Source organism: Ambystoma mexicanum, chromosome 11, assembly GCF_040938575.1.
Source record: "Ambystoma mexicanum isolate Mex_15411 chromosome 11, UKY_AmexF1_1, whole genome shotgun sequence".
Lineage (NCBI taxonomy): Eukaryota > Metazoa > Chordata > Amphibia > Caudata > Ambystomatidae > Ambystoma > Ambystoma mexicanum.
In genome coordinates this window covers 993,424,970-993,443,603 of record NC_090934.1, presented here as the reverse complement: position 1 = coordinate 993,443,603, position 18,634 = coordinate 993,424,970, and the positions used below count along the sequence as shown (strand labels likewise).

The window sequence follows — 18,634 nt, the reverse complement described above, 5'->3', positions numbered from 1 at the left end:
GGGTGCTACATTCTCTGCAAACAGCCATGCAATTGGCTGCCCATTTGTCTTACATCTTCATATTTTTGCAGCCATCACTCAATCGCTTCATGGGGCTGGGCCACGGTGCCTGGAAAGAAGCAAGGGCTACACTGCAAAGGCTTCTATCTGCCACAGAACCAACCCTACGAGACGACGCAGCATTACGGCAACGGTGAGATCTCTACATAAAGGGCAGGAGCCCAGTGAGAGAAATTGGTTTTCAAGTGAGGGGACTGGAGGATTTATGGTTGTGCAATGGTTCAGAAGCAGTCAATGGCAGAGAGGTGACTTATTCTGTGACAGCCTCACTTGGAATAATCTCTCTGACTCAGATATCAACCCCGGACTCGACAGCAGAGCACTAAATGACGGCAGTTTAAGGTTTTTGATGTGACCGAGACACATGACTGAGGACCCATTATTCCCAGATTTGTATAAAAGTCTTACTTGTGCTTCTCGCAGTTCTAGGGCTGGATGACTGAGCACCCCTCCGCCATATGAGCCGTCTCCTCCCAAAACAAAGTACACTGTGTTCGCCTCTGGCATGATCTCCACATCAGTCACCATCCTTACTCTAGATATTGTAATTTATTTATTGACCAATTAGAATGCCATTTTCACCAGAAATAGCTTGCATAGTTTACTGATTGGGGTAGGCATTCTCTGGGTGGGAGTGTCTTTACAGTATTCTATGGTGGTGGGTTGAGCGTACACCAGGTGATCATGGGGTGGATTATGAGGGACATAGACCGGGCACAATGACCGGAGAACAGTCCTAAATAGGATGAAAAATACAGGGCCTAGTGCGGTAGTCAATGTAGAAATAATACATGCATTATCATATTTACAATTGGGTGTGCCATTGTCGGAGAGGTTGACTAAGGGTCAGTTTGGGATTGGCTCGAGGGGTAGGGGACGCTCCCTTGTCACCTGGTAAGTAGAATTTGGGTTGGGTTTTGAACAGTACCAATGATGGACTTGTTTTAATGGTGGGTGTAGAGCATTCCGGTGGAGGGTGGCAGCAAAGTGAAGGAGAGCTAGTGGTTGGGGCACAGAGAGAGGTTGAGGAGCGCTGAAGATCGAGGAGGAGCGTAGAGTGTGATGCCTTCACACAGGGTTTGGGGGGGGATGGAGGGCGGGAAAGACCATTGATAGATTTGAAGGCAAGGAGTTGAAATTTGAGGAGGGAGGAGTTACGTATGGGACGCCGTCCAGCGTGATGTTGGTAGGTTGAAAAGAATGCAAGTGGTGAAGTAGCGATCCCCTGTGATTCCTGCCTTCATACCAAGTCTGGTTTGCTGAGCACTAGGTAGAGATTGGAGCCTTAGCAGTATGCTGGGGGAAAACCTTCCTTACGTTGAGGAGGTTGATTTCTGGCCGCAGTGGATGGTGGTTGTGATTAACTGTTAGTCTGAGGTTTCAGCCAACGAAGACCACAAGTGAGCCTTCGGTCATGGGTTAAGGAGTCTGGGGGAGGGAAATGGGCAAGTGGGACGGACGTTGGAAGCAGGGAGAAATACAACTTCCACTTTAGAGGAGTTTGACAGGCAGCATAGAGCCTTTTGTTGTTGGATAGTTGTGAGGTGAGAGTGAAGAGAGGATATACAGTCAGCATAGTAAGTCCATGTGGGACTCCTGGCAGTGCAACTCTTCCTCTTTTTGGTTTAGTGTACAGTCCCTTGTGATACCCTTATAGCACTCATGGGTGGGGGGTACAACCCTGTACTTCTAGTGTATGTTTATGGGCACCTGTGTGTGGCCCACAGAGCAGGGTATGCGCTGGTGGCAGCTCCATGCTGAATTTGACAGATGCTCTGTGTATCCTCCATTTTGGGATAATCAGGCCCTGCCATTGGAATCAGTTGATTCCTGATGGAAGACAAGATGGCCCCTGTGGCCTCTTGCTTTCTGTTGCCTGTTACCTTGTTTTTCCCAAAGTCCTGGGAAGCCCTGACTCTGTCCATTCTCCCTGACTGGCAGTTGGGTGGAAGTTCCATATATGGTATTGTTGGGATGTCCAGGCCAGACTGGCTGCAGCCTTCCCAGTGACTGTGTGTTGTGGGTACACTTGTGGGGTGTGACCTGGGTGAATGGAGTGTGACCAATATGCACTTCTTGTTATGGCTGTCTGGTTTTTGGTACGTGACACAAAGACTGAGACAGCCCTGCCCGAAACTGGGATGAATGCAGTGTGGAGTGCTGAATGGCAGAGTGCTTGTCCCAATACACATTCCTTGTGAGTGTCTGGAGGGAGGAGAATGGCCTCAATGCACTGTGAGCCTGATGGGCATTCATGCGAGCAGGCAGGAAGCCATTCTGGATGGTTGCCCGAGTGTGACCCAGCAGAGTGAATGAGAGACCAAACAGTATATCTGGGGATCTCTCACTGATGGAAATTGTTCAGAAGCTGAAGTTGATACTTGATGCTTAATCTTGAAGCCCACTGCAAGAAGAATTGCTGCTGCTGTCCTTCGCCAATCTGAAAGCTGCGTGACTGTCAAGGAACTGATCCAAGAGAGGACCTGGTTAGGAGACCTCTTCCTGAGCTACACGGGACCATTGTGCACCAGCTGATCTTTGCCAAAGCTCCCTGTTCGTCAGACCCTCGAAAGGCTGCCGACCGGAGACTGGGACCTCCGCGGAATCACTAAGCAAATGGCCCGGACATTGAAGTCCATCACCGTCGATGACCGCCGGTGCCGACCAGAGCCGCAATGCTTCTTTGCCTAAGACATTTCATCCAAGGACTCCCTTGCTCATCATCGTCGACCGCTTTCGTCCTGCTGAAAAAAAGTCAAGGCCGCCAATAACCGAGGAGAAATCCGAGGTTTCCCGCCGCCCGAAGACCACAGAGACCCCGACGCCCTCGCTGGGCCAATGTTCTTCATTACCTCTCTGCAGCAATGAATGCTCATCGTCGAGGTGTACTGCACGCCTCAGCTTGCAGGACGTTTTCGACCTATCGTTAACGAGCACTGCAAGAACCGAAGCTGCTACCACAACGACAGTGTTCAACATTTTCTTCACTGACGACCCATGGCTACTGCCTTAAATGTAGTGCACTCAAGAAGGACCCGTCGACTCACCGAAGAACTCTATGAAACCAGGTACTTTGGGGTCGTAGAACCTTTCGAAGGAATCAAGACTATTAAGCATAATTGGACTGGGCTTGTTAAATACGCTTTATTTACAGGTTGCCCAGGTGGGTGGATCTTCGCACAAAACGTCTCATGATAGTGGCATGGACTATTCTGCCATTGCTTGATTTAACTTGCTTCCTTTCTGTGTCTATAGTGGATTCATTTTATAATCTGATTCGTATGCCATTTTGAACTGTTAGCAGATGATGCATTTCAAAGGAATCAATAGTTAAGAGTGGTACCACGTAGCCCAGAATATATTTGCCATTATAGTATTGCCGGAGTATAAAGTGTGTTATTGTGATTGTGTGAATATAACGTGAACCTTATTTATATGAAGACTGTGTTTTCACTAACATAGTGTGTGGACATTCCTTTGTGGGTGCTTGGGGACTACACTGTACTTAAGAACCAGCCTGCATCACCTCCTGAGAGCTTAAGCCTTGGTTGCTCGACCACGGTATAGAGAGCAGGAGTACAGATGCCTGTCTCCAGTCTTTACATAAGGGCATTTCGCAAGAGCAGTAGAGTGGGTAGTAGGGCAGTGGTTTTTGTGTGAGCTGCATAGCTGAGGTGCATGGTAGTCCTCCACTGTTAGATGGCTGAGGAGATCCAGGGTTGAGGTCAGACATGGAACAATGGAGTCAGGTTGGAATTTTCCTCTGGCCATAGGTGAAGGAGAGTGAGGTGAGGTGGAAGGGGAACAGAGATGAAGTTGATCAGTGAGTTGTTGGAAGGAGAGGGATTTACAGAGAATAGAGGAGTTAAGAGTGAAAGATGAGGTAATTGAAGTTCCCTTCGGTGTGTATGAAGTACATGCAGGTTGACCAGGTAGTAGAATCCTGCTGTAGTTGGAGAGTTTAAGGGAACCCATTATGCCTGCACGTACATCAGTGGGAGTGTTTCAAGTAGCAGAGAAGAGATGGAGGGGTGGTAGCTGGGTGGTATTTGAGGAGAATGGCAGGGAGGGGGGGGTCATAAGAAGAAGTTGGGCAAATGAGTAGGGAGTGCAGTCTAGGGGGAGGAAAGAAGGGCTCATGATATGTCCTTACTGATGATTAACCAACACCACTGTATTCCTTTTGTGTGTGTGAGAAGGTGGCAAAACCAGTGTGTGGGACTCTTAGGGCAGAACTCGATTTTTGGGGGTCTGTCTTATTTTATGGGCACCCTACTCTTTTTCGCTTTACCCCCTTTGGTCTTTTGGATGTCTGGTTTATTTTTGTGACGAGAGGGACTTCTCCTGCAGCCCCCCTGCCAACTGAAACCCCTTTTCAGTATATGGTCCTATGGTAGTCAATCTGTCTGTCGGGACATGGATGCTTTTTTTAGCCCCCTACCCCCACCATTTTGGCCCTAGGGTAATTATACCTTTACATTGGTTTTAAAGAGTAGGCTGGTGGCAGCTTTAATTTAGTTTTGACTTTACCAGGAATGCAAGCTTACTTACCTTATTAGTAGACCTATGCAACTTTCTGGTAGCCATTGGAGTACTAATGCATTTTTCTGCAGCCCTGCTCTCTGCTATTTTAGTTTTGGGGCATTTATTCATTTTGGGGAGACCAAGAGGAAGGCATAAACAGACTCTTGTGCAATTTAGGTTCACTTTGAGCCGCTACACATCCTGTGTGGGTAACCCTGTGTTTTTTTGCTTCTATTGGGGGCAACCTGATCGTCTTTCCACCGAAATCTTTGCTTAGGTGCCCCTGTGCGCGATTGGAGGGCTGGCTTAAGCCTGCCCATGAGTGCAAGGGTATAACTCTAACCCTGCCTCTGGGTTGCTGGATTTTGCCTAGTGTTCAGCTGAACTCTGCGGGTTTGGTTACCTGCTGATGGATTTTTAGCCATAAAGCTGCTGCTGCAGTTTTGGGACCGAGTTTAGTCATACTGTCTGAGCTTGGGTTCCACGTCTTTTGCTCGGTTTTTGATTTGCAGGTCCTTCCTGGGCTATCCTCGTCCCCGCCCTGGCCCTCCACATCGGCTAAAATGGAATCGCTGTGTTGAAATAATCTCTCAGCCATTTTACTGCCAGTTTCCCGGTTTACTACCTTAGTCGTGCGCCCCTAGGTAGGAAGCTGCTGCCATCCAGAAGGGTTTTGGGACATTACTACCCTACCTCTGCTGTGTGTTTGAGCCTTTTTGGGTCCCCTCCACCAACAATATTTCTTCCATGTGACTGTTTTCTGCTGGCGGTATATCCCTTGTCCATCGAGCCATCAAAATTTACTTTTTCAGGTTTCTCTGTCACCCTGGAGCCACCTGGCTGGTGGGTCTCACTTGTTTGAAGGCTAATTGTTCTTCTTTCGCTTGGTTTGTCATTAGTCCAGAGATCAAGTCCCTGGGTGATTGGGTCCTGTAACTTGACCTGCGAATGAAGACTTGTTTTGCCATTTCTTTTTTGGAACTGCCAGGCCCTAGGTTGGTGTGTTATTAGAGATACTTACCCTCCAGGGTTCCCATAGTTGCTGGTCCAGGGTTTCTGCAGGCACCAATTAACCATGTTTTGCCACTGATTTGTTTTGGCTTGAATCCTGAAGTGCTTCATTCTGGTGTTGCTGGGTCTCGAACCTGGCACTAGAACATTTTTTCACGGTTCTGCTCTTGTGTCCCGTGGGGGTCATTTTCTGACTTCTCCACACCTGTGTGATAGAACTGGACTCTCCTTACTTTTCCTCATAGCTGCATCCAGACTGTATGGGAGTTTGAATCTCAGGTAATTAATAATAATTGTAATTGGTAATTTATAACACGGTTAATACCCAGAGGTCGTTTACACCTTGTAGAGGGGCACTGAGACATGCTCCAAAATGGTGGTAGGGCCTCCCTCAGTTGAATCTATATGTGCCAACTGCATTCAGGTAAGATGGAATAGTCGCAATGTCGGTCTTGGGTTAACTGCCTGTGTCAGGGCCCTTCCCTATTCCACAGTGAAGGGCAGTGCTTTTGCTTTCTCATATTTCTCACCTACTGTAGTTGCCAGAGCATACTACTTTCTCCTGTGGATCTACTGCTGTAGTGAGAAAAAGTGGGAGCCGCACCACTGATGCTCTGAGGTGGGTAACCGGCCTAATTATGATGTCGTTTGGTCACTATCGACCTACCCGTATTTTGGTCACTTACGGGACAGATGTGCAAAATCCATTTGGATCCTCATCAGCTTACTCAAATGACTTACAACCAAATCACCACCTCTGTGCTTTTCCGGGCTCCACCCGGTGTCCTTCCCACCTGCTATTATCCTCCTACTCCCCTCACCTCACCTTGCTTCTGCCCGTCCTATTTCTCCTCACCACTGTCTCCTTTATCACTCCTCTCTGGGGCCTTCACCCAACCCCATGCTCTAACCCTCCACTCTGTCAGAAATACGCTCCCCCACCCCTCATCCCCATGACCCCCCTCTCCCTTCAAGCAGCACCCTAATTGTTCCCCTCCCTGGTACCTAACCTACTATGATCTCATGTATTCGGTCTGTCATGGTCTACTCGCTTCCCAATCTAGCTCTTCACCCGCCCCCTTTCTGCTAACCTCACTGTGTCTCTTGAATGCCCAATCCCAATATAAAAAAAATATCTTTCATCACTGACAACTTTGACTCCTAACACCTCGAACTCTCATTGATGGGCATCACTGAAACGTGCATCTCCCACCACGATACTACCTCTCTAGATGTCCCTGGACATTTTTGCACAACCCTCCAGGGAATGCTTTGGAATCATGTAGCCTAATGGTAACCCAGGGTTCCAACCAAAAGTAAAGCCTAGAATCGACAATGTCTGCTGTAGTGGAGCATTCGGGCTTAATTTAAGGGAAGGATGCCGAAAAATATACACTGATTCCATGATTATGCATGGAATTTCTTTGGAGTCAAAATAAGTACTTGTGTGAAGCATAACACAGTAAAATCGGTGGATGTATAAAAACAGTAAAGGTCAGTTGAGACTCAACCCACTCCTATGACTAAAATGTAAATCTACTACCTGGTGGACTAAGGCGTGGGAAGAGAAGGGAACCCAAGACAATAAAATCATATTGCATTAATATTATCATTGACAGGAATGGAGATGCCACACAGAAAATAGTCACAGTTCCTTCAGCACTGTAGCACATAGTAATGGGAGTATTGCAAATGCACACTGCACAGCTATGTAGCTCTTGGGCAGCGGAAACTATTACACAATAGGCAATAAAACCTAGTGGGATGCCAAAGTTTACAATGCATTAAGGCTTCAACTACGCAGACTAGCAACCAGAAATTAAACACTGTAACTTGATACATTTCAAGAGGCAGGAGGGCAATCCAAGGTTTTACTAATGTGCAGTAGATTAGGGGTAGCAGCTAAAAAATGCAAGTCTTTCAGGAAAACTACCACGATCTAACAGGGGGGGAGGGGCAGGAAAAATGTCACTTTGTCCCATTGATTCCATGGGGCACTGTTCCTGACAGTAAGTGACCCCCCTCCAATGATACAACCCTGACATTCGCATTGTGAGGGACACTTCATCAACTGATTCTGGGCAGGAGAACAAGGAGTACTATGCTATCCCAGGCATCATGAAAAATTAGTCCTGTTTACTAACTGAGGGTACATCTTATTTTGAGGGTTGAGACATCTACAGAAGGTGCCCCCTAAGGGCAAGTGTCCGGGACTGCAAGCAAAGAGCATGAACACCCCTCTTCTACCCCCCAAACTCCAGAGATGGATTAAGGCATGTTACCTCATATCTGGACTCTGCTGAAGATTCAGCTGTGGATGACAAAAGATGTTGTCCCATTTGGCCACCTGACTATTCATCCTGCACTTACTTGCATGGTGTATAGTTTATGATTTGGTGTATAGTTCATGAGTTGGGTGCTCCTCTCCCACATGGGGCCAGTCTGCACTTTGCAGATTGAAGTCCTGCAGTAGTGCCGACTCGGCCTTCCCAAGTCGATAAAGTGCTAAGCTTCCCCCGTACAGTTTATTGCTATTGAATGGAAAGGGGTGGGGATTTCCCTCACTTTTCAAACCAGTTCACTTCTGTTACAGCCCACATGACCATATGCACAGAACCAACCTGTTACCTCAGTATGCAGAACTCCCAACCATAATGATAGTGCGGGTCCAAACCCTGGCCATGCATACGTTGAGGCCCACAAGATTCCTTTTTTATTTACAGGTGGAAAGTTGTTATGCACTGGTGAGCTGTCATTTGGTCTACAAAAAGTCACTTAGTCATATTATTTCTTTCCTCTTGAGGACCAGAGTCTTTGGACAAGCCACAACCTGGTTCTACTTGTAAGGCATTGGTTCTCATCAAGTTGCTCTCTCTAGATGGAGACTCTCCTATACATACCATCTCTTGTCCAGTTGTTGGCATCTGGCCCAACACTCTTGGGATCCCTTCTTCTATACCCCACAATGGTTCTCTGGTGGTTTGACTTGACTAGCCATCAATCCCAATTTATCATTCTCCTTTTCTGGAGAGGAGCCAGGTTCCTGCACTTGGCCTTTTTGACATCCTGTTCTGTGTCTGCCTTTGGAGAGAGGTCAGAGGTATACTCAATTGCTTCAACATCTGGCCTTCCTATGGTATTGGGGGGAAAAGTTATTTACGTTCCTTGCATTACCTGATGTTTGCCTGATTTGCCACGGCCCGCTCCACACCACCACACCCCCTTAGGCAACATTTTTAGGTTCCTTCTACACTTGACTCATTTATGAACTGATTCACAGTGCCTGTAGCGTGAGATTCTGAATAGTTGGAGGGATGTTGGCCTCCACTGTGCATCCTCCTTGGCATTGGATTATTGACTAGTCTGTGTTTCTTGCATTTGCTCCCCTTTCACATCCGCAAGTCAGATCGTCATCCCTCCATCTAGTTCATGATGAGGGCATTCTCCAGGTCCTCTCACTAGACTGGTTTTATTCCTGCTAGTGCCCTCCTCTTCCTTCACACAGCACTGTATACATGGGGTTAATATACATTGTAGGGTAAGTGCAGGGACAGAGTGTGGAGGTGGTCAAGTATGTTAGAGGAGAAGGGCGGTTTAGAGCAGGGGGAGCTGGCGATTGAAGAGGCCTGCATGGATGGGAGTTCTTGATGAACAGGATTGGCATCGAAAGGGACTCGGCTGTATATACAGTAGCTGGGGCAGTATATAACGGGGCTCTGCGATATACAGTGGAGGGGTATGCTTCAAGGTCACGTATGGACACCGCAGGGGGCAGTATAGAGACGGATTAGATACATGTAGGGGATTATCACACGATAGGTAGGGAAATAAAATCTCTGCAAAATAAACATTGAAATTGGTCTCGCCTGCATAGGGCTGGTAGATTGGATTTGGATGGAAAAGAAATATTGGAGGCTGTAATGGAGTCTAATTCCAGAAATTTCTGGAATTGAATCAACAGCTCTTCCTTCACAAATTCCAGCTCTCAGTCCCACTGTATTGGTGAACTGATTTGGATAAAACATTTTCAATCTAAATTTGAGGCATCCAATCAAATTGATTGTAGGTTGTAAAATGGTCAGAAGTGGCTATTAACTATGGTTAAAACCCATATAGAGGATCTCATCCGTAGCTTAAAGAAATCGAGAGCATCTGGCCCTAACAGCCTGACTAATGAGATCTTACGTAAGTCCGCTGAATTGTGGTCCTCTATTTTATTAGCCCTGTTTATAACATCTTGAGTTCTTGTAAAATACCATCTTCCTGGAATAATGCAATAATCATTCCAATCTTTAAAAAGGGGGAAGAGAACCAATCCAACCAACTACAGACAGATAGCTAGACTGGTCTTTAAAGACTTGGAAGACTGGGTGGACCAAGCCAATATAATATCGAAACACCAAACGGCATTCCGCAGGGGTCTTTCTACTTCATTAAATGGCACAGTACTGAAAATGCTGTCTACAAATAAAGAAAGACAGACTGGTCTGTATGTGGCATGAATCAATCTCTCTTGTGCATTCAATACTATCAATAGAGGTAAGCTATGGTGAAAATTGAAGAAATGGGGTATACCTCATGGACTCTTAGCCATAGTCCTCCATCTGCATGGAGCTACCTCTATCCAAGTCCGTTTGAATTTGGGGTAGACTTGTCCTCAAAAATAGTGACATCCAAAGGCGTATGACCGGGGTGCATAGTGACACCCTGTTTGTTTATTTTCTTCTTGGCTGACTTGTGGAACGACCTCATGTGCCTGGCATTTGCTCCCCGATGGATGGGAGACCAGAAGATCTGTGCTCTAGGTTATGCTGACAACATAATGCTGTTGGATTGCACAGAGATTTGACTACAAATGTTAATTTTAGCGTTTGCAAATTATGCCAGAGAAAATGATCTGTTGATAAATCCCTCTAAAACTGTTGTTATGGTTTTAAAACCCAATAAGGGAGAATTGGTAGAAAAAATACTTGGGTGGTTTCTTGACGTTATTAAGGTGCTTGTAGTAAAAGAAACAAAATACCTAGGCTACAAAATTAGAAAACATTCTACGATTGCAGCGATTGAGACTTGGCTCAATGATCAAATCAGACAGTTTGCAAGTCAAATGAAATCAATATTACACAAATACTGTAAATTCACTTTGGTTCCCTTCCTAAAATTATATCAAGGCAAAGTAGTTCCAGTTCTAATGTATGGAATGGAACTGGAATCCGTGATTACAAAAATCAACTAGACTCGGCTGGAGGGTGGACTGTGGAAAAAAGTTCTAAACCTGCCACCCTCCCTATCGATGCCACGGTTGAGGTACGAGCTGGGCATCCAATCGCTAACTTCCCAAGCGGAATGGAAAATAATTGTCCTATTTTGGCTTTTCATGGTTAAAAAATAAAAAAACTTTATATGATGGCATTAAGCGTCTTCTGGATCTGAATAGCAGTGGTTTTGTAAATGATCTAAAAAAGGACGTCATGCAACAGCTCCTACTATGCAACTCGTCAGAAGGGAAGTTAATTGATAATCCAGTAAAAGCAAAGAAAAAGCTTGTGGAAAGCGACTGGATCGTAACAAGATCTTTATTTGCGGAGATGAGGTTTTGTGGATATGTTGCCTCTGGATAGACCTTTGGGTGAGTTACTGAAGTATTTGATAGCATTCCCAAATAATTACTGGAAAACCAACTTTTTGAGGTTCAGAATGAATTTGGTAATAACTAGAGAAACCCTCAGGATAAGAAAGAAAGCTGTTGAGAGTGATGGTATATGTAACCTATGTGACTCGGGGCAATAACAAATAGTGAAACACTTGCTGATGGATTGTACAGGTACTCTGAGTCTGAGAACCACATTTTTTGGACGATTTGTCCATGAGTCTAATTGGTTGAAAGCTGAGGAATTTTGGAATAGATTATGGGAAGGGAATGAGGTTGTTTTAGCGTTGGAAGTATTGACATTTTTAAAGGAGAATGAAACCTTGTTTAAGACCTGAAGGCCTATATGTCTATTCCTGTTGAAAATGAAGTTTGAGCCTTCCCAAAGAAATATACACCATAATGATTTGGAATGTCGAGTTACTAAAATTATGTAGTGGGGTTGTGTACTGAGAAATATGTGGACATTTTCTCAGTTTTATGCAGTCTGTTTTTTTAATGAAAATTCAAATGTTTTATTAGATAATGAATGTCATTGATTTTAGTCTGTATTTTATTAATGATTGGATGTATGATTATGTCATTATCTGTTTTCAATGTTCTAAATAGATTTCTTTTTTTCTTGTGTTTTGTTGTTTGTGGAAAAAAACAAATTTTGACCTTGTCTCAAATAAAAAAATATATATGTAGGGGTGGGGCAGACATTTTTAAAGGAGAATGAAACCTTGTTTAAGACCTGAAGGCCTATATGTCTATTCCTGTTGAAAATGAAGTTTGAGCCTTCCCAAAGAAATATACACCATAATGATTTGGAATGTCGAGTTACTAAAATTATGTAGTGGGGTTGTGTACTGAGAAATATGTGGACATTTTCTCAGTTTTATGCAGTCTGTTTTTTTAATGAAAATTCAAATGTTTTATTAGATAATGAATGTCATTGATTTTAGTCTGTATTTTATTAATGATTGGATGTATGATTATGTCATTATCTGTTTTCAATGTTCTAAATAGATTTCTTTTTTTCTTGTGTTTTGTTGTTTGTGGAAAAAAACAAATTTTGACCTTGTCTCAAATAAAAAAATATATATGTAGGGGTGGGGCAGATTGAGCAGCGAAGTATGGATTAGTACATGGGTAAAAGGTATATTCCAGGAGAGGGAGTAGCAGTTTATCGGTATACCTTTTGGATGAGGACATCTTGACATTCCATGGAACTCATTCCTGCTTTGCAGTTTCGAATACTTAAATGCTTGAAATTAAATTGAAGATGCGAGTGACGTTTGTATAAAAAACTGAATAGTGATGAGGGGTTAAACCCCACTTTTTTGCAATGCTTCAGCTAATAAGGTTTACTTGGTAGCAGGATTGTGTTAAAAGACCAAATTTATGAACAGGTATCATTATATGATCAGAAAGTAAATGGTACACCCTTTCAGGAAGACATCCAAGAGAAAGTCTGCCAACCAGTTTTAGAGTAAGTCTGAAGCTCCACAGCTTGAGGTGATAATTTTAATCAGTGTGAATATTTTCTATTTCCTTTTTTTGTGGTACTACACTTTTTGAGTCCTTATGGGCAACCAATCCCCATCTGAAGTCTTGTGTTGAAGATGGTCATCATGGACAGGATTTGGTCTTACTTGTGCTCCGGGACCTCCTGAAGTCATTGGCTGGAGACATGAAGTATGGACAGGGCTGGGGTGTTAAGTGTTCACCTTGTGTGGCTGCCAAGTAATCGAGAGTAACGAGGGCAGTCTCAAGTGCACACAGAAGTGTGCTGGTGATGGGGATGGAGAGACTCTACTACGAAAGGAAGGGGCTAGAGAAGTAGAGGCAAATATGGATGCTGGCGGGATGCCACAGAACTCCTTCAGTTCTACAGTGGTCAGAACGCTGAATTAATTTCTTATATCTTTTCAGGGCGCTGATTTCCCAGGCCTCGGCCACCATGCACATTCCGGCAGAGATTGGTAGGTTGTGCGACATAGCACTATTTACGAACTTGCTTTATTAAGAGTAAATGGGTTTTAACGTTGAAATAATTGCCTGTTCTTCATCCTCTAATGAATTCATGATGTTTTGGCCTTTCTTACTGGCTTGGTGGTAAGAGCCAGAACCAACGCATTTGAATCTATAAACATGCCGCCATTCCCTGAGTAATGATATTCCGAGAGGTTTGCAGAACTGGAAGGGCATAGCCTGGAAAATGTACCAATTTAGTAGGAATGAGTGTTCAGAGATAAAATAATAAATATTTAGCCAGTTTAAATGTATGAAGTCTTCAGTTGGTAATATCGGCACCTGGGAACATGCAACCAAGCAAACAGTGAAATGCAGCTGTTTTGGACCTCAACATTTGCATCCTTACTCTCCATCGTGGATATCTTTTTTCTTTTTCTTTATTAATTTAAGGGAAAGTCGAATTTTAAATACATTGTCCCAAAAAGCACTGCATGTTTCGGGGATCCTTCCCCTGTATCAAGTGATACAAAATGAAATGATTTTATTCTGATGTAAAAGAATCCTAACCTTTAGAATGGCATCAACAAATTAAGTTATAAGCTTTCTAAGACTTCATAACAGAAGTAAAATCGGTTTCTCAGAGGCAGGTTCATAAACGCCATGCCAGGGGCATTAACAAACCAGAGTTGGAAACCGCATAATGAAATAGGGAAGCAATGTCTCGTAGACTAAGGGCCTGCAACCTGCGGCTCTCCAAATGTCTTGGGCTATGACTCCCATGATCCGTCGCCATTGACTAGGCTGGCTAGGGCTGAAGGAAGTTATTAGTTCAAAGCATCTGGGGGCCAACAGTTGTAGACCCATGATAGACCAGTTACATTCTACACAGCATAGAAGAAATGCAACACTATGTCAATCACTTGCCTGCCCCATAGAAATGCAAGAACAGGAATGGAGGCAATTGGAAAAAAGGATTCAATAAAAAAAACTTTATAGATGCACATCCATTAAAAATGACACGCCAATTGGTGTTTCCTCAAAGGGCAGCCAGTATACAATGAAAATTACAAGAAAGCTTCTTGTTGTAAGAGCCTGATTTCTTGGTCACTTTTTTGATGACCTTTCAAACAGATGCACAAAAAGAAGATACTTAATGGCAGTCTTAATTAAACTTTTAAGGCCACAATGGTTTGATGATTTTGGTTTCTGATATCAGAGTTGTGTTCAGTAAGTCTTTCTATGAACTGGGAGCAGTTTGTCCTATGTAATATTTACCAGAAGAGCATATCACGACATAGATTAAATGGTTGGTCAGACACATGCCATATATTTTTCAGAACATTTCTTTTGCCTGTGTGAGAAACCTGAGGTGTTTCTCTCATGCTATTCCTGGGGATCATTTGTTCAGTTGGCATTGGGAGGGCTATCGCTCTTGGATCCAAACCCTGGGGGCGGACGAGTGAGGCAGGATCACATGGGCAGGGGGGTCCATGCGGACTATGGGAGACACGCCCTCAGGCGAGACATGGTATTCCTCCCATTCAGATATACCCCTACCCGACATCCCCTCAGTTGTCATGGGATATTGTCAAGAGTCTGATCATACCCCGTAGCTTTCTGTAAGGAAAAGGCAAAACTATCAGGGAAAACAAAGACCACCCCTAAATTCCAACATGTTTTACCCCTCTTTCCTCGAAACCCACTTTTCAACACCCCTACATTCAAACCCCTTTTCCTGACAGAAATCTACAACATCTTTATCCCTTTTTTTGTAGAACACCACAATTCCCGTAATCCCATTCCCATATTGAAATACCCAAGGACTGAGACGAAGAAGAGAGGGACTAGGAGTATATGGATTACCAAGGAAAAACCCCTTAGGAAACAGAACAGTATGCTGTTCCACTAATTGAATCAGGCAAGGTCAGGCAGAACCAACCCTGACCCAACACCTGCAGCTTGTAAACATCTTCCAGGTGTATAAAGGAAGGCAGCTGAGCAAGAAGGGTCAGTTGCTCTTGCGACTTCAGGAGGGAGGCTGCAAGGCTGAGTCTGGCAGAAGCCCAAGAACTGGGAGAAAGCAGTGGACCAGACCCAACACTGGTAAAGGGAAGTCATAGAGCAGAACCCCAGATCCTTTTCAGCTCAGGACTGACCAGTCGAGGGACGGATGTGGAGCAGAGCAGGAGCTCCCGGCAAGGTCTGCTAGGCAGAAGAGGTGGAGGCGGAGAGTGAAGGCTTCCAAACCGTTCCCCCCTACATTGAACTGTGTTTGTTCTACTGCCATGTTCCCTTCCGGGTGAACAACAGAGTTGAGGAGGACCAAGGCTGCACCGGAGGCTATGACCTAAGGCAAAGCTTCTAGAAGGAAGATCAAGACAACCCGTGAGTTCCTGTGTACAATGGGAGAGCCTGGTTTGTGACATTTATAGCAATTATCGTAACAAGTGACTGTTAGTTCTAGGAAGCAATGACGCAGAAAGAATCCAATGTATAAAATGCTGTGAAGCAACAGAGTGGTCCATTCAATATAATGTAGCCTAATAGAAAGTCTGACAAATGTGAAAGGGGACTCCTAGAGAAAGGAGAGTTGTGATGGAAGGTGTCTAAAGTGAACTGTTGAACCCAAGACAGGCTCGTAACCTACTGAGGGAAGCCTGAGTAAAACTACCCTGCTAATGAAGGCTTGCACTTTTGATACGATACTTAGGACAGAGTGGTCCGGCACCGCGTGTGTGCTCAATCGAAGGCCTCTGTAAGGTATCCAGCTGAGAGTTGACAGAAGTGAAAGAATGACAAAGAATTGTGAATCGAAGTGGTCGTGCGACGGGCCAACCGAAAATTCTGTGCACAATCGATGTTGATACAGTAAAGAAAGCTGATGGCAAAGTAGATAAAGTTGTTCCGAGCCCGGCAGAGGGAGATCAATTGAAAGCATTGTGTTAAAGAATATAAATTGGTCCGTGCCCGGCTGAGGGTGACTGATTGGACATTTTTGTGTCAAAGTGAATTTGAGCCCGACGGAGGGTTATCCGAGGTGAATAGTGAAAATCCTAAAAAAATTGTGTACATGCAAAATACTGAAAGGAACTTTATTATCTGTTTGTTTGTATCAGGCCCTCTGAAAGAAGAGAGTTTGAATGGCAAAGAGACTTTGGCACATAAGGCCCTGATGTGGAGGTTTTGAACTGCATCCTCGTGCCAGAGAAGCCAGAGAGTATGCTAAGCTTGAGTCTGCCGCCTTGTCCCATGCTGCAAAGGTGGGGAAGCGAAGCCAACACATTGAATATCATGACATTTCATTTCTTGAACACTTTTCTTTTGCATAACATCGTTTCCCACACTTTATATATTTAGAGGTACGGATTGGCAATAGGTTTATTGGTGTAGGCCGTTTTATTTTGACAAGACACCCCTTGGACTGCATTATTATTATTTGATGTTCGTAACCTGCTCCCACCTTTGGATTTAGGACTAGGTAGGCGTTTTTCAAACCTTTTTCATTTCAAGTTCAATAAACACCCCTGAACTGTGATCACTTGTCTGTCATCTTACTGTTGATACCATGGCTTCCTTAAACATGTTACTGGGTGAGAAAATGAGTTACCTTTTTCGATATAACCCTGGTAAGAACAGCCGAGACAGGATTAAGTTCCTTTCTTCGAAGTGATGAGATTTGCTTGTATATCTGATTGTGTCATTTCAATAGCATCTTCTCGATTCAGCACATTTTCAAGATTGATTGTTTATGGACGATTCTCGGAGATTTAGAGGAGATTGGCAAAAAAGTGATATCAAAATTAAAAAGATGCCAATGGTGATATGTTGTGAATTGGTTTAGAAGTCGGCCTAACAAAAGTACACAATGGATGGTAAAAGTCATTTTTTAAACAATATTTTAAAGCCTGATTTTGATAAATATCGGAGGTCTTCTGTAGTGCTGATGCGAGTATTTGTTGAAGGTAACCTCACCGGTTTAAAGGGATGAATTGATGCCATGATGAGTTTGAATCACAGGATTAGTGGAGGTCGTAATTCTTTTGGCTTTTTAATATTGAGAATGAGGCAGCGTTCTTTCTGGTGCCCCTCCACCCTCATAGATTAGAAAGTGTCAGTGATTCGTCAGGAGACCACTGAAGCATGCAATGAAGGAGTTTGGGCACCTGATGCAGTGCATTTATTTAAGGATGGTTAAAACTCTTAGTGTCCATGTACCTGATGCTAAGGTTCCAATTGCCTCAAGGTAATTTCATCAAATGGGACGCATAGAATCCCTGATCGGTTATGGTGTCCCCTATAACTGTATGAGATCACAACTTCCTGTGTTTTTATGTCCATTGTGCTGACTAAGCTTGTATCATGACAACTTATCAGTGGGTTGAAGAGCAGCAGGTGCCCCTGTCCCTCCCACACTACACAATCCCCCAGCCTTGGGAGAGAAACTCTTGAAAACCTTCTGTCTTATATTTTGACCTTGAGTGAGTAAGACATAATTGGTTTGGCAACAAACTCCTTGAGACATACCCCCATCCCCTCGAGCTTCTATTACCTGGGTTATCAGTCTGGGCACACAATCTCCGTCTAGTGAAATGGGCTTGTTTGAAATTGAAGCACGTGCCCTAGTCTCTTTTCTTTTTTCTCTCATAACGCCCGTCAACCCAAATCCCATGGGTCTGTATGTTGCAATATTTCACAATTTACTTTCACTTCTTCCTCTTCAGGAGATTACACAGACTTCTACTCCTCCCGGGATCACGCGACCAACGTTGGAATCATGTTCAGAGGGAAGGAAAATGCACTGATGCCAAACTGGTGAGTGGCCAATTCCCCCTCCCCCCCCTCCCTTCAGCGAAGAACTGGAGCCTGCCACCACTCCAAGGCTGGATTCAACTGGGATATAAAATCTCCAGCGCCTGGGGTTCCACCATCCCAATGAGGTACATGAAACCCACCAAGCTAGGTAGGGAATACGATTTATCTATTAAAATATACTCCCCTGAATTTGGTGTCCCAAGATACCCAAGACCACACAGCGTGGTGCCATGTTAACCTGAGTGGCAGAGTCTGATTCTTCACTCCCTTACACATGGTACATGACACTCCCAAGCTTAGCGCATTAGACCCTAGTGTGATCTTTGACTCCAGCTGATCCACTTGGTTGCACTTGCCCTGCCCTATGTGTCACCTAAGACCCAGAATGCCTAGTGCCTCCATCAACTGGTGTTACTGGTAACTCAATTGTGCTTGCCCTGTTAACCTGTGACGTGCAACATACTGTGAGCCTCATGGATTTGCTTATGATAGATGGGAGCCCTTTAGATGAGAACCCCATTAACCTGTGATACTGGAGATGCCAAAATTCTGATACCCCCATTTGCTTGCATTCTGTTTTTTATTTATAGGATCACTCGCCTTGCTTGATGTATAGAT

At 44.3% G+C, this 18,634-nt stretch overlaps 1 protein-coding gene across 1 annotated transcript in view; it reads left to right on the top strand.

Moving 5' to 3' along the window:
• The window catches only part of FAH (fumarylacetoacetate hydrolase), a 173,613-nt gene that overhangs the window by 46,550 nt on the left and 108,429 nt on the right, over nucleotides 1-18,634 (top strand). The window contains exons 3-5 of the mRNA XM_069624175.1: nucleotides 72-193; nucleotides 13,163-13,212; nucleotides 17,926-18,016. Coding sequence (XP_069480276.1) covers nucleotides 72-193; nucleotides 13,163-13,212; nucleotides 17,926-18,016 — 263 coding nt within the window. The remainder of the gene's footprint in view (nucleotides 1-71; nucleotides 194-13,162; nucleotides 13,213-17,925; nucleotides 18,017-18,634) is intronic.